The sequence below is a fragment of the Gopherus flavomarginatus genome, chromosome 6 (genome assembly GCF_025201925.1).
Source record: "Gopherus flavomarginatus isolate rGopFla2 chromosome 6, rGopFla2.mat.asm, whole genome shotgun sequence".
NCBI lineage: Eukaryota > Metazoa > Chordata > Testudines > Testudinidae > Gopherus > Gopherus flavomarginatus.
In genome coordinates this window covers 9,965,075-9,991,688 of record NC_066622.1, presented here as the reverse complement: position 1 = coordinate 9,991,688, position 26,614 = coordinate 9,965,075, and the positions used below count along the sequence as shown (strand labels likewise).

General features: G+C 41.2%; 1 protein-coding gene across 1 annotated transcript in view; it reads left to right on the top strand.

Moving 5' to 3' along the window:
* The first annotated feature begins 311 nt into the window (after positions 1 to 311).
* Positions 312 to 26,614, top strand: part of MDFIC2 (MyoD family inhibitor domain containing 2) — a 53,183-nt gene continuing 26,880 nt past the window's right edge. Inside the window, exon 1 of the mRNA XM_050957567.1 lies at positions 312 to 399. Coding sequence (XP_050813524.1) covers positions 312 to 399 — 88 coding nt within the window. The remainder of the gene's footprint in view (positions 400 to 26,614) is intronic.

Below are 26,614 nucleotides of genomic sequence, written 5' to 3'. Positions count from 1 at the left end.
TGCTATGTGTTATAATGTACTTGTATTACCACCATGTTAAGAATTTATTATTAATGCATTTCATAATATAATTTATAATAATATTACTGAAGACTGCATCTACAATCAGCAATAATTTAATATTGATTTAGAAACATTATATAAGTGTATTGTGTGAGAGATTACACAGTATATCTGGGATAGAAAAAATAGTATATATATTCACAGTTCATTGCATGATATCAGCAATCTAAGAAGAGAATACAGTTCTTGTTTGGAACCTTGGTTTAAAGAGGAACTTTTGACACCCCAAATTCTTTTCTCCCAAATAGATGTCAGAAGACAAGACAGACAAGGTAAAAATCAGAGCAACTGAAAGCTTTCAAAATGACAAGCAAAATATTCCTTGGTTGAATGAAGGTAGGTTGCATTGTTATTTATTAAATTTCTATTTATATTCAGATATAATTCTTTTGGTTTATTAAAACTTATTGCAGCAGAAAGACAAAAGAATACTCCCATTAACTTCAATAGGGCCCAGATTTCATCCTGAGAGTCCTCTAGCTGGAAGTACGTGCAAGTGATTTTAGTCTTCCAGATGGCCTAAGGTGTCAGAAATTAGAGCTGCTCAGTGGTTTGACTTCTTGATATAAATGAGCTTGCAATCATAGAGGAAGCTTTATTATTTATTAATTGTATTGTTTATTAATTATCAATAATAATTGTTATAAACCTGCTACGTCCACAAAGCATTATGGACCAAACCCAAAGCTCCTTTCCAAGGTTTTACTAACTCAAACTACGAGTGAAGTGAATCAAAGTTTGTGAGGGCTATACAGAGTTGGATAGCAATTAAGCAAGTACCTTGGAGTTTGGCCCTATATTATCTATGTTAGGGGAAGACAATATTATAATCTACTTCCAATATTCATCTGTTAGCATTGTTTTCTTTTTTGTGCATAAGGAAGATGACCAAACGTTAAGAAAAGTGAAGAGAAGTACCACAGTAGGAGACTGAGAAACTTTTCTTCTGTAGGAAAGAAATTGCTAATCATTATTAAAAGCATTCAGATTTTATCAAGTATAAGATTTGTTTAAAAGCATTTGAGAGGAAAAATACATATAAGATTATGTTATTTCATAATTGCACATAGCTACAATTCTAAAGATGGAAGTTTCTTCAATATTTTACACTCTAAAAATTGATCTTCCAGGTTAATGCATAACAAATTACAAGATATAAACAGACACAAAGACTTTGACTAGTAGAGTCACAGTTTGATATTTCATGATACTTCATATAGTGTATATATGATAACTATGTGCACCAAAGAGTGGAGATTCTAAAGGCAAAATATTACAAGATTTATGAAATGCATTTCTCACATACCCCATGCTCAGGAGTGTGTTTATGGCTTGTATTATATAAAATGACTTTTTAATTCTAACAACTTTTAGGAAGGCTAAAAAGAAGTGATCTGTTATTCTGAAATACTAGATGCATAGGTTTGCAAGAAAGAAGAGCTCATTTATATTAATTATTATATTATAATCTAGACAATTATATTTATGCTATTCCTACTGTATGTTAACTGAGTTTTAAGGTCTAGTCATTGGGAGTAATTGGTCCTGCAATTAAACAGAACAGATTTGAGTTTTTTCTTGTTTCTCACTCCCTGTGCTGATAGGATCATTGTAGAGGTGGCATTTTCAAAGAATGAAAATCATAGCATATCCATTTGTCTGCACGGGCTCAAATAGGATATAGTTTTTTTGTGTCTCTTAGATCTGCAGATCCTTGCATTATAGGCTGATGAATTTCATCAACAGTATTTTTCAAACTAATTTGGTATCCTTTTTTGAAGCAGTTTCAAGTTTGGCTGATAAAAGTGTTGAAATAATATACTTAGACTTCCTTCAAAGGCATTTGACTTGGTTGGTGTAATATGACATTTTGATTAAAAAACTAGAATGATATAAAATTAACGTAGCACAAAGTAATTATTATTATATTATTTATAATTTTTATAATTATATTATTTATAATTGTTATTAAATGGATTAACAATTGACTAAGCAGTAGGTCTTCCAACTGTAAACAGGGAATCATCATCGAGCAAGTGTATTTCTATTTGGTCACACAGGGATTGGTTCTTGGTCCTACGGTAGTTAACATTTTTATCAATGACCCAGAAGAAAACAAAGTCATCATTGATCAAGTTTGCAGATGACACAAAAATTGGTGGAGTTCAATAATGAAGAGGATAGATCAAAGAGATGCAATGGTCTGGATTGCTTGGCAAGCAGGGTGCAAGAAAACAATGTGTGTTTGATATGACGAATGTTAATGTATACATCTAGGACCAAAGAATATAGGTCATACTTACAGGGTGATGGACTCTGTCCTGCGAAGAGTTACTCTGAAAAAGATCTGCGGGACATGATGGATAATCAGCTGACCATGAGCTCCCAGTGCAATGCTGAGGCTAAAAGGGCTAATATGATGTTTGGATGCATAAACAGGGAAATCTCAAGTAGGAGCAGATAGGCTATTTGGAACTTCTGTATTTGGAACTAGTGTGACCACTGCTGGAATACTGTGTCCAGTTCTGGGGTCCACAATTCAAGAAGGATGTTGATTAAATGGAAAGAGTTCAGAGAAGAGCCACACGAACGATTACAGCGAATTCTTTCCCAGGTATCTGCCTGGTGGTCTTGCCCACCTGCTCAGGGGCTAATGGATCACCATGGGGGCAGGAAGGAATTTCCCCCTGGGCCAGATTGGCAGAGACCCTGGGATTTTTTCACGTTCCTCTGCAGCATGGGGCACAGGTCACATGCAGGTTTAAACTAGTGTAAATGATGAATTCTCTGTAACTTGAAGTCTTTAAACCATGCTTTGAGGATTTCAGTAAGTCAGTCAGAAGTTAGGAGTCTATTTTAGGAGTGGGTGGGTGAGGTTCTCAGGTCTGCAATGTGCAGGAAGTCAGACTAGATGATCATGATGGTCCCTTCTGACCTTAAAGTCTATGAGAATGATTAAAGGATTAGAAAACATGCTTTATGATAGGCTCAAGGAGCTCTATTTTCTTAGCTTAACAAAGTGGTTAAGAGGTGATTGATTACAGTCTATACGCACCTATATGGAGAACAGGCTCTTCAATCTAGCAGAGAAAGTTATAACAAGATCCAACGGTTGGGAGCTGGAGCTAGGCAAATTCAGAGTGGAAATAATACATAAATTTGTTAAACATTGGACCAATTTACCAAGGGTCGGGGTGGATTCTCCATCACTGGCAACTTTTAAATCAAGATTGGCTCTTTTTCTAAAAGATATGCTCTAGGAATTATTTTGGGGAAGTTCTGTGTTATATAGGTAGACTGGATGATTACAATGGTTCCTTCTGGCCTTGGAATCTATGAATCGGTTTCATTATGTATCTACTTCATTATCTTGAGGAGTGTGTTTCAGGGATGCCTGACTGATGAAATGATAGGTAGAGCCAGGGTCATATGTTTCATTTGCATTAATAACATTTTTCAAAGGTTATCAGGCTCTTCTGGAGGCTAAGAGCCAAATTCTACTCACTGATGACAATTTATTGTGGAGGGTAACAGAGTAGAATTGGGCCCTGAAAGTTTTTCACAATGGCTGAGTTAATAACTGGTTGTGACATTTCTTGGAAGAGATAAATATTTTTTATTTTTCCATTTTTTCTATTGATTTTGTATGTTTTATTAATAGTTTTTACATTTTTTGTGTGTGTGCAAACATAATTTTAAATACTTGTGTATCACTTTCGATTTTCAAGCTAGGAGCAAACCAAACATTCTGCAGCAGTAGCTCGACTTCTATGTTTAAACATTTTGAAAATAATAACATAGCTTTCAGCCATCCCAATAAACAATGAGTTTTCTTTAGGCAGAGTAAAAGCTGTATGTTCTTTTAGCATTCACTTTTAAAGACAAGCTATTTTTATTTATGGTTTTGTATTGATTATTTGTTCCTTCTGAAAAAACAATCATGAACCACATAGTAGCAGAAATATGCATAGGAAATATAGTATAGAATTTGATTTTATACAGTGTCTGTCATACTCTAGGTTTCCCAAAGTGCTCTATAAAGTAATAACTTATGTATTGTAGTGCAGTGACTCTGTATGCAAATGAGAGACCCATCATGTGCTCATCGGCTTTGAATATAAGAACCTGTTTAACTGACAGAGGAAATGTTGACCCGAATATCAGCTTTATTTATTCTCTACTTACTATTAAATTAGTTCCAAAGTATGGCACTGCTAACAGGAGTCTTTTTGACTCTGTATTACAGCGTCATCATTGGGTAAGAGTCAAAGCTCTATACTGAGGGTAAAACCTCTGGCCATAAAAACAAGAAAGCCATCAAATGGGTATAAAAATATATTATGTTCATTTGACGAACACAGTCAGCCGACCTGCAGAGCTTTGCTCACCAGTGAAAACTTTGACTGTATTGGTACGTTTTAACCCTTTACCTCCTGCTTTGTTGGTTGCTCATCGTACAAGCCAGTCTTCAAAGCACCGACTGTCTCTTCTTATGTCTGTATAGTTGTGGGCACTATTGTAATTTAAATAAATAGAATAATTATAGAGAATTAAACTAGAAAATGAGTGACCCTGTCTTGTTAGCCTGTTAAAGGGTCCTAGCACATTTATATACCTCTTGGGTCAAGCTTGTAGACTTGGAACTGGATCACCGTATGAAAGACTCCACAGGTTTAGAACCATAATACTGCTGCAAGGGCTGCTGTAAGTTAATTCAGCACTAATGGCCTCATTCCACCAGCTAGGAATCACTGGAGACTTCAGCCACAGCTCTTCCTGCCAGCAGCCCATTCCCAATATATTCACTTCACTGGAAAGCTGTGTGTAGAGTTTGGTATGTAGGCTTTTTGCCATCTAATGATGCCCCTCTCTCTTTTAGAGTTGCTTTCCAACTGCTTTGTGCTCCCAATGCAGTGCCAAACAGCTAGAATGATGAGCCAAGGATCTGGTCCCACATATTCCCACAAGTGAGCTATTCTGATTGCTTTTCCCATCAGATGAGGCTGACAGCTGGTCTCAGAACACGCATAATTGGAACTACTCTCTCCGTTACATTCATTCCAATTGGATTGGGACTGCAGAGATTGGTCAATGCACCTAGAAATAAATTGGATTTCCTGCAAACTGAAGGTAATGGGACTCTCAATGGGTCTGTGCTGATCTGATTGCAAGATCAGGGTCTTATGTATATAAAATATTGGTAATTAAATGCAAAACAACTCAAAATTCAAGGATTTTTGCATTTCACTGGAGGAAAATTTTGCATTCCATTTGTGAGAAAAATTTTGCTAAGGTACACAGACAGTTTTGTGAAGCAAACACTGGCTCATTTTCTACTGAAATGGGCCTGATAATAAGGAGAAGTGGACCTATATCCTAAACACAAACAGCTTTCACAATGAAACCAGGTATTTTGTGCTATTATAAAACTGGAGGCCTATGAAACTACACAAGGTGAAACATTGAAACATATATGTAACATCTCAACTCAAGTGAATGTTACTGTATAGAATCATTTATCTACTTCTCTCTGAAAAATATGATAGGTCAAATTCTCGGCTAGCATAAATGGATACAGCTCCACTAAATTAAGTGGAGTTTTGCCCAGTTATGCCAACATAGAATTTGGATCAGTATCCCCATCATTTCATCTATTTTATTAGCGTACTAAATATGAATGAGTAAAGAGACGCTGATGTAACTTGCAGGTAGTGTTAAAGAAATGTCCTTTGAGTGGTCGTAACCCATCATTCCCACCGGTTTCACACTCCAGCCAGATGTGCAACCACCAGACCATCACATCCCAGGTAAGAAACAGCACTGAGGGCTATTGAACACCCTTTAAATATTTAAATTGAATCAAGACAATATTAAAGCATCACCGAGATACTTCTGAAAATGTGATTACAGGGGGGAAACTAACCAATCAATGGCCCTCAAACTCTCACTTGCATCATTGTAGTGGTCTAGTGGTAGCACAGTAGTGGTCAGAGCCTCAGCTGGGGTAAAGGGGAGTCAATAGACCTGTACCAAATTACACCAGCTGAAGACGTGGTTCAAAGTTCCAACTGAAAAGAAGTCCTTGGAGTTCTGTACAAACACTAAATTTAGTCTCACATCATGAGTTATTTATATGTGTATGGATAAACTAAGGCAGAGAGAGATTACAAAACTTGCTTAAAGTAGTAAAGGGTAAAACTGACTCCTGTGCCAGGGGTCAGAACAGGTCTATGCATCACTTATGTGCCTGTTGTAAGGATTTCAGTGGGTCTTGTGGGATGTAAGAGGTGTGTAAGCCTCCTGCCAGCTCCAAGCACAGCAGTCAGTTTCACCCAAAGTGATTAGAGCGAGGACTATAACCCAGGAACTGACACTAGAACAATTTTCTTTGTGTAAAATTCACATTTTATTCCATGACATTTTCACACAAAAATGTACTGTTTCAGTCAGCTCAGCTCTGCACACATGCATCCCCCTCCAAATGCAACTTCTGTGAAAACTGAATGAACTGGCTTCCTCGCTCCTCCATCAAAAGTATGAAAAAATGCTCTCCAAACTTTCCCCAAAATATCTCCTTTACACTCTAAAGTTCTTATATATTAGTAACATTTGGGCAAAAAAATAGCTTTTTTTGGTTCATTTTCTTACAAATAATTTGTACATCTCTAGTCTTGACTTTTAATCCCCTGCTCTAACCAATAGATCTTCACTCTACAGTGAAATTGAGCCCTGTGCGGTGGGTCAGAACAATGTCAGCACTTAACCACAAAATAGGGTTTAGGTAGTAGATAAAGACTTCTGCACAGGTGTAAATTTAACCTCCCAAAGAAGGCAGTACACATTAAAAGTGAGTCTTGCTCATATTATGGACCTGATTGTAATAATGATGTTCACACCAACTAGTACCTTACTCCACAAGTAGTCCCATGGCCATGGGGGAAGGTTCTGTGCTACATCTCTTAATGGCACAATACAGAATTCTTAGCCTGGAGCAGGGCTAAGATGGCTTTCTGGGCTGCTCCTGAAGGTTTAAGCAGCCCTCACTATAACTTAGGGGGTCTAAGCATATATCTACAGTGTAAATAGGGTCCACCAACCTCCAATTCTTTACAAGAGTCCAAACCTATTTAATTTACCTCCCGATGGGAGAGTATGCTACTCTGCAAACTATGGTGTGATTGTGTTGTGGGTAGGCATACCCATACTAGCTTTAATCTAGCTACAAGAGGTAACAATATGAGTCAAGATGTCGTGACGTGAACTTCACTGCAAATAGCAATCTGAGGCCATGTCTACACTTACAGTTTTGCAGCGCTGGTAGTTACAGCTGTGTTCGTACGGCTGTGTAGGGCCAGCGCTGCAGTGTGGCCACACTGACAGCTACCAGCGCTGCAGTGTGGCCACATTTGCAGCACTTGCAGCGCTGTTGGGAGTGGTGCATTGTGGGCAGCTATCCCAGCATTCAAGTGGCTGCAACGTGCTTTTCAAAAGAGGGGGGTGGGGTGGAATGTGACAGGGAGCGTGGAGGAGACAGACAGAATGGATTTTTGGAGTTGACACTGTTTTCAGCTCCCTACCTTGCAAGTTCTAAGGACTGGAAGATACACAGTGCCTACCTTCAATCATTTTAAAAGTTCTAACTCCCTACCCCCACTCCTCTCTCATTCACTAAATGCAAATTATGTACTGCTAAATACCCGTCAGACCAGATAAGCAACTGCTCAACATGGACTTCCCCCTCCCACTCTGCCGTGTGAGAGTGCTGTTTCTCTCTTCAAGCAAACAGCTGTGAACATTCCAAAGTAATTCCCCTGCCTGCCTCCGCTCGCTCAGCAAACAGGAGCTGTGTTTGTTTTTTAAATAAGCCGTTTGGCTGAACTCCGAGCTCTCCCTTTCTTCCGGTTTGTTGCGGACAGGAATTCTGGGATACCTCCTTATACCCCGGAGGTCAATAAAAGCGCTGGTGGGCGTCCACACTTGCTGACCAGCGCTGGATCACCAGCGCTGGAATCCCTACACCCGAGGCTCGACTGGGTGTACAGCCGGCGCTGCAACCAGGGAGTTGCAGCGCTGGTCGTGCTTTGCAAGTGTGGCCACATCCTAAGTTGCAGCGCTGTAACCCCCTCACCAGTGCTGCAACTCTCTAGTGTAGCCATGGCCTGAGTGCACCCCCAGTGCACTACGTCTCTACCGTTGTTACCCATGCTAGATTAAAGCTAGTGCAGGTATGCCTACCCACACTACAATCACACCTTAGTTTGAGGTGTAGACATATCCTAAATTCAGGAGTTAATTAAACAGATTAGGACCCTTAAAGATTCAGAAGTCAGTGGACCCAAATCTGCTCACACCTCCATAAACTGGCTTCCCAAATTAAGCTGAAGGCAGGGATTTGGTCCAGAAGCTTTCACTCTCTCTTTCCAGCATGAATTATGGTAATGGGTTTGGACAGTTTTATAAAAGACTGCTGGTGAAGTAGGATCTTTCAGCCCTATTCATACAGCAACAAATAAAACAGCCAAATACCTACACAATGAATGCTGTAATCTTAGCTGATGCAATCCAGCTAAGAATGACAAGAAAAAGAAGACATATTAAAACTGATGCTACTGATCCCAAAGGGTTGGAATTCCTGGAAGGTGCCATGTCAGCTTCAGGACTATGACCAAATGAATTAATTAAGACAACCCTTCCTTTAAGTTGTAAAACAGTAGATTTAAAGACTCTCCTCCAATGGAAATGGAGTATATGAAATGTAGAATGATTCCAGTTCACTGCTCCTAATGGCAGTTTTATAAACTGAGTAGTTCTTGACCTCTGCACTGCAGACCCCTTGGAAATGAAAAAAAATCAACTACAGTCATATAGTATGAATGTACAGTATCTGAACAAAAAGGCACACTATTCTCCAGCAATAGGAAGATATTGAAAAGTCTGAAAGTCAACTGTGAAAATGGTTCCCTGTCTGTTAAGTATTGTTTCCTTTCAGTTCACATTTGCTAAGTAGCCAGGAAAAACTAGTTGTTCTAACTAGCATTTTGGTAAACAAGCCAGGATCTGAAAACAGGCTATGTTAGAATCATAGATCATTAGATTTGGAAGGGACCTCAGGAGATCATCTAGTCCAACCTCCTGCTCAAGGCAGGACCAATCTCCAAATGCCCCCCTCAAGGGCTGAACGCACAAACCTGGGTTAGAAGGCCAATGCTCAAACCACTAAGCTACGTTCTTTTTGTCTCATGCATTACTAAAGATTCTGCAGTCCCAGTTCTGCTCTGTGCAACTTTTTGGTCTTTAAATTTTGCCCTTGGTTGCACAGGTATAACCAAGGGCGGAATTCTGCACCAGAGCTACAATTTAATTGACAATTTTCTTGGTGATGTGTAATCCAGAATAGACTCCAACTCAGATTTCCTTAGTCCTCTTGGGTGTCAACAATTAAAGGCTGCAGAATTTGGCTCAAGTGCGCTTACAAGCTGCTGGACCAAGATCTTACTGAAGCAGTCACCAATTTTACTGAAGCAACGGAGTCGTTCTGGCTTACAGCGATCTAAATTTGCCCCAATATGTTTAAAGTAGCCAATAGAAACTATTTTTGACTCTGTACATTGCAGACAGAGAGACAGCCAGGCATTCAGGAGGCAACGAGAGCCAAACATTCCATTCACAGGGTGTCTCAATATAAGCCCTCTCACCTCGGTTAAGGACCTATTAAATGTGAAACAGGTCTGTTGTACTCCAGTAGAAGCCAGAAAGATGCACGTATGTGATTCGGCACAATAACTATGCTGGATTATAAAGAACGTTTACTGCCAGTAAAAGTGGTGAGTATTTCAGAAGACTCATAATAGAATTGTTAAAGATCCTGAATATAAATCCTCTCTCTAACAAGAATTTGTTGGTATTTGACTCTAGTACAGAGGTGGGCAAACTACAGCCTGTGGGACCGTTTTCCCTGGCCCCATAGCTCCTGGCCCAGGAGGCTAGCCCACGGCCCCTCCCCTGCTGTTCCCCCTCCCCCACAGCCTCAGCTCGCTCCTCTGCTGCACAGTGCTCTGGGTGGCAGGTTGTGAGCTCCTGGGGCAGTGCAGCTGCAGATCCCAGCCTGATTCGGTGTTCTGAGCTGTATGGTGGCGTGGCTAGTTCCAGCTGGGCAGTGCAGCTGTAGTGCCGCCAGCCACTGGTGCTCCAGGCAGCGCAGTAAGGGGGCAGGGAACAGGGGGGTTGGAGAGGGGGCAGGGGAGTTTGGAGGGGTGGTCACGGGGGTGGATAGGGGTCGTGGCACTCAGAGGGCAGGGAACAGGGGGGTTGAATGGGGTCCTGGGGAGGCAGTCATGAAGGAGAGGAGGGGTTGGATAGGGAAGCGGGGGTCAGTCAGGAGCAGGGTTCCGGGGTAGTCATGGGACAGGGAGACGGGGTGGTTGGATGGGGCAGGGGTCCGTTGGGGGGGCAGGAAGGAGGGGGGGTTAGACAGGGTGGGGGGCAGTCAGGGCAGGGGTTCCAGAGGCAGTCAGGAGACAGGGAGCAGGGGATGGATGGAGCAGGGGTCCTGGGGGAGCCATCAAGGAACAAGGGGGGTTGGATGGGGCAGGAGTCCTGAGGGGGATGCTATCGGGGGCAAGAAGCAGAGGGAGTTGGATAGGGGGCAGAGGCCGGGCTATGACTGGCTGTTTGGGGGAGGGACAGCCTCTCTTAACCAGTTCTCCATACAATTTCCAAAACCTGATGCGGCCCTAACGCCAAAAAGTTTGCCCGCCCCTGCTCTAGTACATCTATCATTTCCAGTAAGCTGTTTGCTTTTCTTCTAAGGTAAAGGGGAGCATACAGTTACTTTCCTTAACCAATGGAAACATTTTTGAAGGCTCAAAAAACAAATAATAATAACTGGCACCAGTTGTACTTTGGGATAATTGTACGGACTTCAGTGGGTGGCTTTCGATTTATGCTGGTCTCAGGGGAGAATAAGGCTTGACGAAGCCACATATTTTGTGTGTATATCTGGAGGCTTGCTACTGTGAAAAAGCAGTCTGCACTCTTGTTAGTAAGAACTGTCACTGTCTCACTGAGTTTTCCTAAAACTCATTTAGAAATCTTTTCTATTACTTAAGAGATAACCCCTCAGAAATAATCTGCTGTATAGGCCAGATTCTCAGCTGCACCTACCCTGAGGGGAATTCTAAATAAGTTGGTGTTTATCACGCCAGCATAGCTTAGAGCAAACTAAAGCCTGCTCTAAACTACTGTACCTGGTGATGGACCCCATTTCATGAATGAGTTTATCGTCCTTCTGCAAATAGGCTTCAGATGAATACTGTCCAAAGTAAATTATGCATCTTTTCCAATGGAAGTCCACTTTCATCCATTGGCAGGGAAATATTTCAGCGCCACACCTGCACATTTTTATCATTTAAGATTTTTTTTCATAGTTAAAAAGTTTCTCTCTTCACAGCTACACTTTTCAGAAAATTGTTTTCAGCTTTTCCAGGTTACGTATTGATAAGTAGAATGAATCAGGCAGTGTCATCATTAGGAGGAGTGTCCCTGCGACAGTTAAAGTAACAAGACCTGATTGAATTCCTCAAAATGAAAAATAAATTAGAGCTGAGGCACTGATCGGTTTTTATGGAGGTTCAAAGGTCTCCCACTTTTCTTTTAATAAAGTAGGGCCTTATTCACTACAGGTGGAATTTATCCCTGTGCAAAGGACCAACATAAGATCTATGCATGATTTAAATACCACTTAAGTGGTGGGCAAGCTTTGGCTGGCCCTCTCCACAAGATGATTTTCACACTACTCTAAGGCAGCAGCCTCTTCAGGTTTCTCGATTTTCCTTCTAGTTCCTGGATTTAATCCCAATGAACACATTCAAACAACATGCAAAATTAGGTAATTGATAAATTCAGACAGATAGTTTATTATCTTCTTAATGCACCTATGACTGCATTGTCTGAGAAAATAATGTTATATATTCTTACACACACATTCTACATAGACACACTCCAGAAATCTGTGTAACAAAAACCTGTGTGTGAACACGCTGAGATAAAAAAGTAGATTAATTCTTCTCTTTTGAGCACCTCCAGCCAAATGAAAAGGTTTCAGTGCTGCTGATGCATCTTTGAACTGATTACTAACACAAATTAAGCTTCCCTACATTGTTGCTGAAATATGCCCTTAAGCAATTTGAAAGGAAAGGAAATATTGTTCCAACATTTGCAGAAGATGCAGGTGCCAAGTTCTCTAAAGTTTTTAGAGATTAAATCGATGTAATGGGTACACAATTTAGCAGTATCACTGCATCCATAATGAAAAGGAAAATATATACTCTGCTTCAATATGATCATGTAAGTAGGGTCTAGAGAGTAAAATAATACAGGGCCAATTAATCTCTTCCCATTGAAGCAAACCAATCAGGAATAAAATTTAGGGAGAGAAAGGTCCTGTCTATTTGGTAATTTATAGAGGGCAATTTTCTAAATAAAAAGTATTGGATCAAACAACACATTGAAAAGCAGTTAGAGGCAAAAAACAAAAACAAAATAGCTTTATGTCGACGGAAAACAGACAATGTGTGTGGGCAAAAAGGAGATCACATAACCTACAGGAACCCACAGACATTTGGATGCCAAAACCAAAGTTTGAATCTGCAAAACTCCTTCCTATTTCCATAGCATATATAAAACAAGTAAATTATATTAAATACAATCACTGTGTTAGCTGCATGCATATTTTTCAGTTAATTGCTATTCAGTCTTTACAACTAATGAGTAAGGTTTTTAAAAATGAATTTTCTGTGCAACGTGGGGGAGATTTTGGACCTGCATACTTTCATTTAATTTAAAACAGAATATCCCTTTGGCCCAAAGCAGAATAATTTATCTTCCAACCTTTGGTTATTCAGATACAGAATCCCAGTTCCAACCACCCTTATTTTGCAAACTGAAAAAAAGACCCAATGAGACTGTCCAAAGCCAAATGCAAAATTATCCTGGTATTTCCCATTTCTGTTTTTCCAAGTATTATTCCAGTTGGTGAAATTTACCTCTGTGTGCTCAGAGCCAGCACAAAGTCCATGCATCAATTAATTCCCACTTAAACCTTCGTGAAGGCCGTCTGCATAGGGCTGGCTCCAGCTTTTCTGCCGCCCCAAGTGGCGAAGTGGAAAAAAAAAAAAAGATAAAGCCACGCTTGGCGGCACTTCGGTGGCAGCTCTACCGCTCCGCTTCATTCTTTGGCGGCAATTCAGCGGCAAGTCCTTCCCTCCGAGAGGGAGTGAGGGGCCTGCCGCCAAATTCCCACCAAATACCCGGACGTGCCGCCCCTTTCCATTGGCTGCCCCAAGCACCTGCTTCCTTCGCTGGTGCCTGGAGCTGGTCCTGCCTCTGCATGGAAATGAATTTCAGCTACATAGGGCTTAAATACCAAACTAATAGTGCTGCATAAAAGCCTAGGATACATTCTCATGTTATTCCAATTATGCAAAGGCAAGCATGATTTATGTATGTACACCCATTAGTTGCTTTTCCTGAGACCATCTTGACCCTTCCACCTTGTGAGTTAACACTCATTTTGCATACCCATTGAATGCCAAACTGGTACAACCTACACTACTTTATTATTAACAGGCCACACCACCTTGAATGGTCCTATAGACTATGTGCTAACTGTCTGTATTAAACAATCTGTTCCATCTTGTGTTTTGCTGTGACTCTTGGAGTACCTTTCCCAGACCTGAGGAAGAGCTCTGTGTAGCTTGAAAACTTGCGTCTCTCACTAACAGAAGTTGGTCCAATAAAAGATATTACCTCACCCACCTTATCTCTCTAATATCCTGGGACCAACATGGCTTCAACAACACTGCCTACATATTGCCTGCAAATAGAATCTTTCTTTTCTTCAGATTCTGACTAGCATTTGCTGAGTTGCAATCCTCTCCAATACTTTTTCATTGTTTATGCAGTCCATTCTTATATTTTGAGAATTCTTCTATAACACCATAATTTAAAGGATTGTATCAAATTTCAGGAGCTGTGAATTGCTAGCCATTATCAATACTATCTGAGCATCTGCATTAAATAGATAAGCAATAGTGAAGCCCCTAGGGGAGTTCAGGGAGTCTGTGTCTTTCTAGTTCAGGTTATGGAAAGATCTGCTTGGGGTAGGGATGATTTTAAGTTGCTAGTGTGAGTTGGTTGTGGTTGAGAATGTCACCCTATTGTGATAAAGTTTTATCAAATAGGAAAGCTTTGCAGCATTTCCTAAAAGTGCTCAGACTCTGGATTTGTCTAATCTCCTCTGGAAGTTCATTCCACAGCTGGATCCCCTCAAATGAGAATGCTTTGTCCCTGGGTCTCACGCGCTCTGCCTTGAGCAATGTGATCTGCACTCACCCAGAGGAGAATTTGTGCACAAAAGAGATATAACATAAGCAGCAGTGCAAGCTTCTCCACATTGTTCCAGCCCTGACCTGCAGGGAACCTCCAGTACTCATGAAAGGATAGTATAGTCTCCATGCCTTAAAATGTTTTCATGTAAAATAAATAAAATATAAAACTAAGCAGCAGTTTTACAGTATGACACAGCAGTATTACTTGCATTAGGCCAATTTACCACTTATGATAGCAGTAATAGCACTAAAAGCCAATAAAAACGGTCTGTTCGTTCAGAGATTGGCTTTTATGGCTTATTCTAAATATTATCAAGTGAATCAAAAGCTGTCATTATAGTGTCTAAAAAGCCTTCATACCTTGTAAGCAAACAGTGTGACTTTGACAAATAATCATTAATATGCCTGTGTGAGGCCAGGGCAAAGAAAGAAAGAAAAAGGAAAACCCAATATTTCACCTAACATAACTCATTAAGATAATTTCAGTTAGATTTTAAATAAGACAGTTTTATACATAAAATGCCATAATTTCCCCAAGATTTTTTATCTGCGTATAATTTTCAGCCAACCAAAAATGCTTAGCTAGGACAACAATGAGGCATTTAGCTGGATATTGTGACATAGCTTCATCAGCTCTGGAAAATGCTTAGGGCTAGATTGTGCTTTTAGGCCCAAACCTGAGCAAGGGGTAGCACACAACCCCAGGAGGCATTTTGTCTCACAAGCATTACACTGAGGCACTCTTCCCCAGCCCTCTTCTTGCTCCAGGAGGTAAAGTATGCTACTGCAACCCTTGAAAGAGTGTAGTGTATTTCCTCCCTTACACCTGACCGGTTAAGCTGCCCAGCAAGAAGGAAGAGAAGAACCAAGGGTCCAACAACTACCAACCCCTCTCCAGCCACTTTCTATCAATTTGCTTGTAAGAGAGGAGTATCCCAAGAGCAGAGCTGAGTAGGCCTAAGAAAGGGATGGGAGATTTACTCTTTCATGCTGCCCTACGCCGCTGAATAAGACAAGCTGTTACATATTTCATTGAAACGCCACCAGACCCAGTCTCAGCCATCTACATTTGTCATTTCTAGCCTTCGAAGCCCTGACCACACTATACCTCAAAGTGCAGTACCTATCTTGAAAATATGTATCTTGTTCTGTGCTTGCAAGTGACTTGCAAATACAACCGTCGCTAGCATGACTGCTAGCACAATTTCCCTAAGCAGTTTTGACACAGAAAACAGCCATGCTACTGCACTTCTACAGACCACCATAGCGTGGGACTATAGCATAGCTTCTTAACACGATTGTATCACTGTGTAACCAGGTTAGGTGTGCACAGCTGTTAAGCCTGAAGTTTCAGAAATCTGGAGATTTTACTCACATGACTTAATTTGCCTAGTTGATTAGCATTCATCATCTTGTTTACACAGATGGCAGCAAATGTCCTACTTACCAGAATATAAGATGGATGAGGCTGCAGCCTGGAATGAGCTTTAAGGACACAGGAATTGCTGTGCTCCTGCTGACTCGCCTGGTGCCCTAGAGGCTCTGCCCCTGCTTGCTGTTTTTCCTAAAAAACTGTGGTGAAGTTGCTAGGGCTGCTGCTTGCCCTGGGCAGGGGCATGGAGGGGTAGATTGGCACTTGAAATCAGCTGGGGGAAGCTCTGGCTGCTCGTTACCCCTTGCTGGGTACCTAGCCCTGGCTGCTCGTTACCCCTTGCTTAGAGGCTCTAGCTGTCCTGCCTACTGCTCCTAGTTATAGCTGACAGGCCCCTGGCGTCAGGGATAAATGGCTGATCCATGACACTGTAGCCATAGTTCCACTCTGTGGTTAAAACCTTGCGGGGGGAAGGAGGGTTTAGAGTCTAAAGTCCTTGAGGACTCTAATCATAGAGACCCTGTCTAGAGGAGCAGCCTAGAGTGTCTGCTGGGCGTGGGTTAAGTCCCTAGGCACAGGCCTCCCAGCCAAGCCCATAGCCCGAAGGGTCTGGGTCTAGGCCATGTTACCATAGCAACACCCTTATCAGGCCAGAGGTCCTGGCTGGACAGAGCCATCATTGCAGGTTCCTCTCTAGGCTCCCCTTCTTGTTTTGTTAGGTTTTTCCTCATGAAGGCCCTCTGCATGGAGGTGAATTTCAACTTAAATACCAAACTGATAGGTGCTGGTTGGGGTCCCTCTCTATCCCAGTAAACACTTGAATGATCCCAAGTGGCAGGGGCTTTGGAAGTCTCTCGTGTTCAATCAGATAAAGATATTGAGTACAGTTTACATGCAGGTTTCTATGCAGAATGAACCAAGCTGAAGCCAGGATTAATCCATTTATTTTTTTCTCTTCTGAACATTGTCATTCACATAGAGTCAGATTTTGTGGCCTAAAGGGACCATTATGTTCCCTATTATGTTCAGTAGGAGGTTGAACATAGACCACAGATTTCATCCAGAAATTCCTTCATTTAGGCTAACAAAAGCAGGTTGAACTACAGCATATATTTTAGAAAGACATTCCAACCGATTTTAAAGACTCCAAGAAACAGAGAATTAAATCGATTAACAAAGGAGGTGATAAAGTTACCCTCATTGTTAAAAATGCAAACTGCATAAGTTCTCAAGTACACTTCATGTCCCATAAATTCACTGGGAAGTTGACATTGGCCCTTATTGACGCACAATATCACAGTGGAGACCAATCTAGTTGCCCCATCTCACTTAGTCTTTCTCTGACTTGTGCGATAAGAAGATCCAAGGCAGGTGCCTGCCTGATGGTAACATAGTTCATTGTGCTCATTGCGGGTCCAGGGAAATCCAGGGAAAGACACTTCCCAGGATGGCTTGGTCTGGAGGTAACATGGGAAAGATTCTTACTCAGTGTGAGGCACAGCAAGTGCAGGGTGCATCACTTCCAAGTACGTCCTGTTGTCTGGTTTAAAAGAAGCCAACATACCTCTTACTCTTGGAAATGTGCTAGTACAGAGCTGTTAATACTGGCTTTGAAGGACTAGGCCCCATTGGCAGAGCTGTATAGCTTGGTAGAATCTAAAGGAAAAGATGTAGTTTTCTGCCCAGTATCACTTTTTGTGGATTTGTGTCTCCTGAGTTCAAACAGCTCCAGAAACAAAAAGTGAAACTCAACTGAAACCACCATGTTTACTTCATTTTATTTCAGGATTGGAGAGGGAATGGAACAGGTTCAGGGAAGGAGGCAGGACTCCTCACAGGAAGGTGGAGAGGAGGGAAGGTGCTAAAACAGAGTTTACTGACTCATAAATAACAGTAAGGCGTCTGATCCTTTTTAGTGCTCTCTGAGTTCATGCAAATATCTCAGTGTACCTAGTAACCATTTATCCACATTACAAACGCTGCCCACAGACTGAACACCTGCTGTTCGATGTCCAGGAATAAGCTGCCCAGCAGAGGTAAAGTAATTCAGGACTGAGGAGTGCAGGCTGCCTGTTGCAGATGGTAATACCAGTGTCGCCTATCTGTCACCTTCAATAGCACTCTCCAATAGTGATTAATCACCTCTTCCTCTATCTCAAAAGTTACTGCAAAGTTAAGAGTTAAGAGACGAGTCTAACTCTGTGAAGGTTTGAGAGCTTGGGAAGTTTGAATTTAATCTTATGAATTTGATGTGCGCATTGATCAGGTGACTAGCTGGTATTCAGCTATTAGTCATGGTTCTCTCTTTTACGGTGAAATTCATCCCAGTGCAGAGGAACAACACAACTCCAAAGCACACTTAAGCCCCATTTTAAGCTCTGTTTTGAAGACTCTGTGCTAGGCACAATGGTGAATTTCATCCCTAGAACTAAAGCTGCATCACACCACTGGCCACATACAAAGCCCCAAATGCAGTGGAAATACAGAATTTTTGTTACAGTGGCAGGAAAAAGAGTCAGCACAAGAGATTCAACTACCTGTTGCACACCACAAGGCCATAATGACTGGATGCAGGCGTGTTGAGAGAGGCGTTGTGGGAGGGCCACATGAGTATGGAATATGATTTTAAGCAGAGTTTTATGGCAGATGCCCCAGTTCAGAAAGATACTTAATTCAGTGGGATTTGTGCATTTAAAGTTAGGCACATGCTTAAGCATTTTGCTGAATCTGGGCATAATAGGATAGAAAGATAAGGAAGGTTGTGGGCATTACTTCTGCCAATAGGCTGTAATAGAGTCTGTGGCCCTTAGCACCATCCCTCTGATTTTCTGAGGGGTTAGGTACAAATCTGTCCTCCCCTGACTCCACCTGCGTAAATCCATTGTGGCTTTGCCCAGCAGCCCAGGACTTGGCCATATTTTCCATTTTTCCTCTTTAATGAGACATATTGATATTTTTACCTATGAGTATTTTGTTTTGTTAATGCGAACTTTTTCAAAGACAGTGTGGTATGAGATTATACATTCATTATTCTCAAGAGCACCGTGTACACTGTACCATTAAGACACTAGCAAAACTGCAGATCAAGGGCTTGGAGTCTGGCAAATAAGCCCTTGCAAGCTCATTACTCTGTGCCCATCAGGCTTGGTTTGGCTCCTCTTTAAAACTTTGTGCTGACTCAAGTTCTGATTGCTCCAGCAACATGCGTCACAAAGAGGCTGAGATCACTGAGCACTCTGCTCTGGGTCAGTCAGATCAAATCAGGGTGAAGTTGTGGCCATTCGCTTAAAAAACAAAAAAGCACTGGAAGCAACTGGGCATTTGGGGTTTCAGCTTAATAGATAAACTGTTAATGGGGTTCAGGAGGGACAACTTACTAAATCAAGGTGGAGTTCTACTACTAGAGGAAGAGCACTTATTGTTTTATATCTGCTGCTTTCAACTATACCTTTAACTTCCTTGGGTTTTTTGCTGGCTTTTACAAAAATGAGAGGCAATTTTACACAAGTAAAGGGCTGCCATTTTACCATGAAAAAGCTGCTTTACACCCTGAGGGGCAAAGGGGGGGGGAAGGGGATTCAGAATTTTGCCCTTTGTGATATTTCATTTTATCTGCGCCAAAAAAAGAGAAGGCTTTGCTAATGGAAACAGACGCATTTCAGCTTTGATCAAATTCATGAGTAATTGTGAAAAAGAAAATCTTAGGTTGTGCCCATGAATACTCAGTGAGGGGGAACATGTAGTAATTTTGCATAGTTCTACTGACTGAATAGTTTACAGCTCTGAGTAGAGAACTCTAAACAATTGACTTTTCCAATAAGACAGGTGAGAAGACACTAATAATGCTTTACACCTTCCACTACATGATGTCAATGTACTTGGCTGACTTTAATAAGCTAAGCCTCATACCTTCATACCTTTGAAGGTTGGCCTGAACCAAAACTTTGGAAACTTGAGTGAAAGGCTGTTCCAGATCTGAACTGTGTGGCTGGATCCTATTTCTATAATGAACCAAGTCAAACCTTACAGGTGAACCTTCTCAAACCCTGAGGAAGTTCAGATCAAAACTTTTGCAGACTGGGTTCACCCCATCTATAACCTTTATCTTATAGATTGAGAGACTGAAGCACAGAAATGCAAACATTTAAAAGTGGCCACTGATCTTGTTTACCTCATTACAGAGTGCCCATCTTGCACCTTATTTTCAGAGATGTCGAGCATTGCAACTCTCATGGACTTCATTTGGAGTTGTAAATGCTCTGACAGTTAGGCCCTCTGTGTTTTAAGTTTGTCAACCAAAACTTGCGCCACTCAAAATCACTGGCCCTTTTTTGAAAAATGTGGCCCAACAGCACAAGAAGCTAAAACTGCCACTGGCTTCAACGGGAGCAGGATCAAGCCCAAAGTGACCTACTGTCAGTATGGCATTATTAGATTCTCGGTTTCCTGATTCTCAGTCTCATATCTCAGTAAGGACTCTTATTTACTTCAATGGGCTTTGGATCAGGCCCTTAGTGCTTTCAGGAAGGAAAGTTTGGTTATTTCAACATGAACTGGATGAAAATACAGCCCTCTCTGGGTAAGAGATGTATACAGGTTAGGAAAAGTCCATTTCCAACCTCTGCTGTAGCTACACGTTCTCCTCCTTGCTAATACCTCTCAGTGTTTGTTTCTCTCTCTTTCTATTATTTAACTCTTGAATATTTTGGTATACAGGTTCCATGAAAAACACTATATAATATAAGAGCCTAATCCTGCAAGGAGCTCAGCACCCATGCTTTGAATGCTGGGAAAACTGAGGGCAGTTAAAGGGCCCCAAAGTGTTTGCAGAAAGGACATTTGCCCTGCACACACACACAAATATGCTCCATCAATTAAACGTACTTAACCTGATGATTTTCAGTTACACCGTCACTCTACAACATCGAGCCATAATGCTGCGCACTGTGATAACTGTGTTTGCTCTGCAGCTAAGATTATTCTAGCAGTGGCTTTGGAGGAAGGCCATCTTCATCCTCGAGGCAGTGTATGCTCTCCTATATCCAATGTCAACTAGTATTATTAGCATGTCTCTTTTAGCGGCTTATTCCCATTAATTTGTAATAATATACAAACCCATTCAAATAAATAATTGCAGACTGAATAAAAAAGCAATTTATACTGTTTTTTTGTCTGAGACAATTTTTACAAATAGTTCTTTTAAGTAGTCTTAATAGTATCTCTTTAATATTGCCATTACAATTCACCAGAGTTCAAGAGCAGAGCAAATTTACATCTGTTAAAATAATGGAATTGACACTGATATTACATCATTGCTATTTTAAATAATCATTCTTCATAATTCCAACCTATATGCCTCAAGTTGAAAATAAAAGACTTGATCCTGCTCCCATCAAAATCAATGGCAAAACTATTGACTTCCAGGGAAGCAAGATCTAGCCCTAAATATGGGGCCTAAATTGACCTTACTATTTGGATTTTGCAGCATTCACTTATGTAGCAAAGAAGAATAATTCTCTTCACTGAAAGAATTTCTGGGTGAAATTCTATGGCTTGTGTTGTGCCATGATAGATGATCAAATGGTCTCTTCTGGCCTTACAAATCTATGAAGCTAGGTAGACAAGTGTGAATTTCAAGAGAATAATAGTTATCTAATTTTATCCTTTTAAAAAAAAAACCCAGGAAAATAGTATTTATAGCAATATTTTGTTTTGATTTTAATGGAATTTTGCTTCCTGGTGATTTCATTGGGATTTTGTTTTAAGATCAGTGTAGTTTGAAATTTCACAAATTCACCTTCTCTCAGTATAATTTCAGGAGTGTCACTGGAATTAGGCAAATATTTACCTGCAAAAATAAAAACTAAACTAAAGAGAGGCTGAAATGAAAGATAAGGTGATGTGTGAGGGTCTTCAGTAAGCCATGAATGCACAGTCACTGTAGACAGCATAGCTTGTAAGAGACTAGTATTATTGCTGAGGATAGTGAAATGAGTTTCCAACATTTTCAAACATAAATCATACATAGGAAATGTAAAACCATAGCCCTTTCTTTGATCAGGGAATAAAGTGAAATGATAACTTCAGGAAACCCAGTGCAGGATGATGATAATTTTCAAGACTATATAAAATTGGCGAATCATGGCTTGTGGTTAAAGCGTTGGCCTATGGGACAGATGAGCAACATTCAGTTCATGGCTCTGCCACTGAATTCCTGTGTGAGCTTGTACAAATGATTTGATGAGGGAAGCAACCTAATGACAGAGGATGCGGAAAAAGCTAATGTACTCAGTTTTTTTTTTTGCCTCTGTCTTCACGAACAAGGTCAGCTCCCAGACTACTGCACTGGACAGCACAGCATGGGGAGGTGGTGACCAGCCCTCTGGGGAGAAAGAAGTGTTTCGGGACTATTTAGATAAGGTGGACGGGCACAAGTCCATGGGGCTGGATGCACTGCGTCCAAGGGTGCTAAAGAAGTTGGTGGCTGTGATTGCAGAGACATTGGCCATTATTTTTGAAAACTCATGGCGATCAAGGGAGGTCCCAGATGACTGGAAAAAGGCTAATGTAGTGCCCATCTTTTAAAAAGGGAAGAAGGAGGATCTGGGGAACTACAGGCCAGTCAGCCTCATCTCAGTCCCTGGAAAAATCATGGACCAGGTCCTCAAGGAATCAATTCTGAAGCACTTAGAGGAAAGGAAAGTGATCAGGAACAGTCAGCATGGATTCACCAAAGGCAAGTCATGCCTGACTAACCTAATTGCCTTCTATGATGAGATAACTGGCTCTGTGGATGAGGGGAAAGCAGTGGATGTGTTATTCCTTGACTTTAGCAAACTTTTGATATGGTCTCCCACAGTATTCTTGCCAGCAAGTTAAAGTAGTATGGACTGGATGAATGGACTATAAGGTAGATAGAAAGTTGGCTAGGTCATCGGGCTCAACGGGTAGTGATCAATGACTCCATGTCTAGTTGGCAGCCGGTATCAAGCGGAGCACCCCAAGGGTCGGTCCTGGGGCTGGTTTTGTACAGTATCTTCATTAATGATCTGGAGGATGGCATGGACTGCACCTTCAGCAAGTTTGCAGATGACACTAAACTGGGCAGAGTGATAGATACGCTGGAGGGTAGGGATAGGATACAGAGGGATCGAGACAAATTAGAGGAATGGGCCAAAAGAAATCTGATGAGGTTTAACAAGGACAAGTGCAGAGTCCTGCACTTAGGATGGAAGTATCCCATGCACTTCTACAGACTAGGGACCAAATGGCTAAGCAGCAGTTCTGCAGAAAAGGACCTGGGGGTTACAGTGGATGAGAAGCTGGATATGAGTCAGTGTGCTCTTGTTGCCAAGAAGGCTAACGGAATTTTGAGCTTTATAAGTAGGGGCATTGCCAGCAGATTGAGGGACGTGATCATTTCCCTCTATTCGACATTGGTGAGGCCTCATCTGGAGTCCTGTGTCCAATTTTTGGGCTCCACACTACAAGAAGGATGTGGAAAAATTGGAAAGAGTCCAGCGGAGGGCAACAAAAATGATTAGGGGGTTGGAGCACATGACTTATGAAGAGAGGCTGCGGGAACTGGGATTGTTTAGTCTGCAGAAGAGAAGAATTAGAGGGGATTTGATAGCTGCTTTCACCTACCTGGAAGGGGGTTCCAAAGAGAATGGAGCTAGACTGTTCTCAGGGGTAGCAAATGACAGAACAAGGAGTAATGGTCTCAAGTTGCAGTGGGAGAAGTCTAAGTTGGATATTAGGAAAAACGTTTTCACTAGCAGGGTGGTGAAACACTGGAATGGGTTACCTAGGGAGGTGGTGGAATGTCCTTCCTTAGAGGTTTTTAAGGTCAGGCTTGACAAAGCCCTGGCTGGGATGATTTAGTTGGGGATTGGTCCTGCTTTGAGCAGGGGGTTGGACTAGATGACCTCCTGAGGTCCCTTCCAACCCTGATATTCTATGATCTCTCTGTGCTGCAGTTCCCATGTGTAAAATCCTCAGACCTCCATAGTCTATTTAGACTGTAAACTTTTTGGAAGTGCCTCCATCTATGTTTATGTAGAGCACCTGGAGCTCCAATCATGGGGTCTCTAGCCACTGTTGTTAATACTACTATTAATGAAATGCTGGGTCACTGTGTTTTACTGGAAAATCAAACAGATCAGGTGATTGCTGGAGGCATTTATGTACTATAATACTGGGCATGTTAGATGTTTTTTCACCCCGTCCCAGCTACTGAGTACCCTAGAGAACTGTCTTATTAGAGCTACTCTAATAACTAAAGTAATTTCCGTCTTATTTTATTACTACAGCATTGCCTAATATAAATAAAACAGCTACCATAGCTTAGCAACTTGGAACCAAATCCAGATCTTGTTTACATCAGTGTGAAACCACAGTAACTCCTTTTGTGTCTTGATGCATTACTCCAGATTTAGGTAGATGTGAGAGGGAGAACAGAATTCAGCCCTTTAATATTTTAAAATAAATAAGTAAATAAGTAAATCCAGAATCCACCAGAATGAGCAGGCTTCACTTTACTTCTTCACAATCCTTTCTGCCTCCCACACTCTTCCCCCCAAACTACATTAAGGTTTTTTTCTGTTTCCACAGCAGGACACCTGCCATGCTGCTTATTTAGGAAAAGGAAAAATTTAGCTTGGATGGTAGAACAATGTCTTAAGAGCGGAGATGATTAGACAATGGAATGAACTGCCTAAGGAAGAGTTTGAGGCACTGTCACTCAAAGGTGTTTAAGAAGAGGTTAGAGAAAACACCTAAGGTATTAGCCTACAGGAGAATTTCACTCCATGCAAGGGGTTTAGCTCGTTGACCCATGGGGTCTTTTCCAACTCCATCCACTGTGATTCTTGTTGGCATTGTTCTTCGGATTCAAAACCCAGGCTCATTCAGTTCACGTCTATAGCACTAAGTCAACATGATGGCTAGTAGAAGCCAGCCTAGGGGCTGATGCTGACTCAGACTCAGGGAATCTGATTAGTGATGCGCCTCTTAAACAGAAGCTACTACTATAAATGGCCTTTTTGACCAGTTTGCCTGTTTATTGCTTCACAGTCACATGCACAGCATGCTAATCAGAGAAAGGAGTGGGATAACTGATGGGGAAGGTGGATTATTGGTATAAATCCTTATTGCTCTGAACACAGGACAATTAGCCATTGCTTCCTGGACCTCACTGGTGAGAGAAGAAGGAACGAAATAAGTGCTTGAAATGACCTAAAAGGAAGACTCTGCAGTCCTTGGCCCAAATTCTCCATTCAGTCTGGCTATTTGGTGCAGTCTTTATGTCAGCTTACATAGACTCATAGACTCTAGGGCTGGAAGGGACCTCGAGAGGTCATCAAGTCCAGTCCCCTGCCCTCATGGCAGGACCAAATACTGTCTAGACCATCCCTAACAGACATTTATCTAACCTACTCTTAAATATCTCCAGAGATGGAGATTCCATAACTTCCCTAGGCAATCTATTCCAGTATGAGGATTGCCCCTTTACACAGTTGTCTTCCAATGCACAGAAAAACTTCTGTGCCATCTATATACAACTGGGGCACAAAGGATGTTGCTGTGGCATTCCTACACACCAGCAATCCCCTTTTAAACACTCTCAGGAGCATCAGAGATTGTACCCAGCAAAGCTCTGAGATTAAATACAGTTTTAAAATGAATGAGAGGAACAGAAAATGTAAACACTATGGAAAATGCTCACTTACTGAAGATGTATATTGCTGTTACTGACAACTGTATTAAGAAAAAAAATAGCATGCACTTAAAAACAGCCTCATTCTCGCTTGCTGATTTTTTGGAGGAGATGATTTTTAAGAGACTATTAAGAGACAAATTATTTAAGATATGATTTTAAGAGCCTGGTTTTCCTCTCACATTATCCATGTGATTCAGGAGTGACACTGAAATCAGTGGAGTGAGGTTGTTGTGAAACCAGTTTAAATGTGACCCGTATCAAGCTTCGAGGCATTTATGGATAAAATGAATCATTCTTATTTTGTGGGAGGATGATTACACCAGTGAAGAATCAGCATCCAGGGCCTGATTCTCCTCTTACTTACTCCATTGTAGATCAGGAATAACTGCATGGAGATCAATGGAGTCACACTGGTATAAAATCAATGAAATGAAAGGAGATCAAGCCTATAGTGCCAGATTCTCAGCAGGTGTAAGTGGGTTCACCTCTGCTGAGATCAATAGGAGCTGCACCCATTTACACCAGTTAAGGATCTGGCCCTTTAACTTTAGTTTGTTTCCATCCTAAAGCACTGCATGTAAGTTATTTTAGGGCATTTCCCTCATTTAAAAATGATTTATTTGACAGTAGTTATGCTATAATCACAAAATACAGCATTTCTGATGACATCACAGCCAAGAATTAAGATTTTTTTCCACTAGCATCCAGTGACAGATATATGGATATAATCATCAAGTGTGTAAGGTTGAAGAGCCACATCTTAAATTGCATGGATTGTGCAACTGTGACCACTTCACCTGAACTGTGCCCACAAATCCATCTCCACAGGGACTCCTTAATGTTCCAAACTCTGAATAGTTTCTAAGAGCTTCCATTTCAGAAAAGAACAACTTTATGCTATACCGCCCCACACTGTCATTATTATCTACATATATATGCACACGATATGTGGTGATGCTATAGCCACATATGAACTGCAAGACAAGATCAGATTAGTGGTCCATCTAGTCTGGCATCCAGTCTCTGACAATAGCCGGTATCAACTGCTTCAGAAGAAGGTTTAAGAAACCC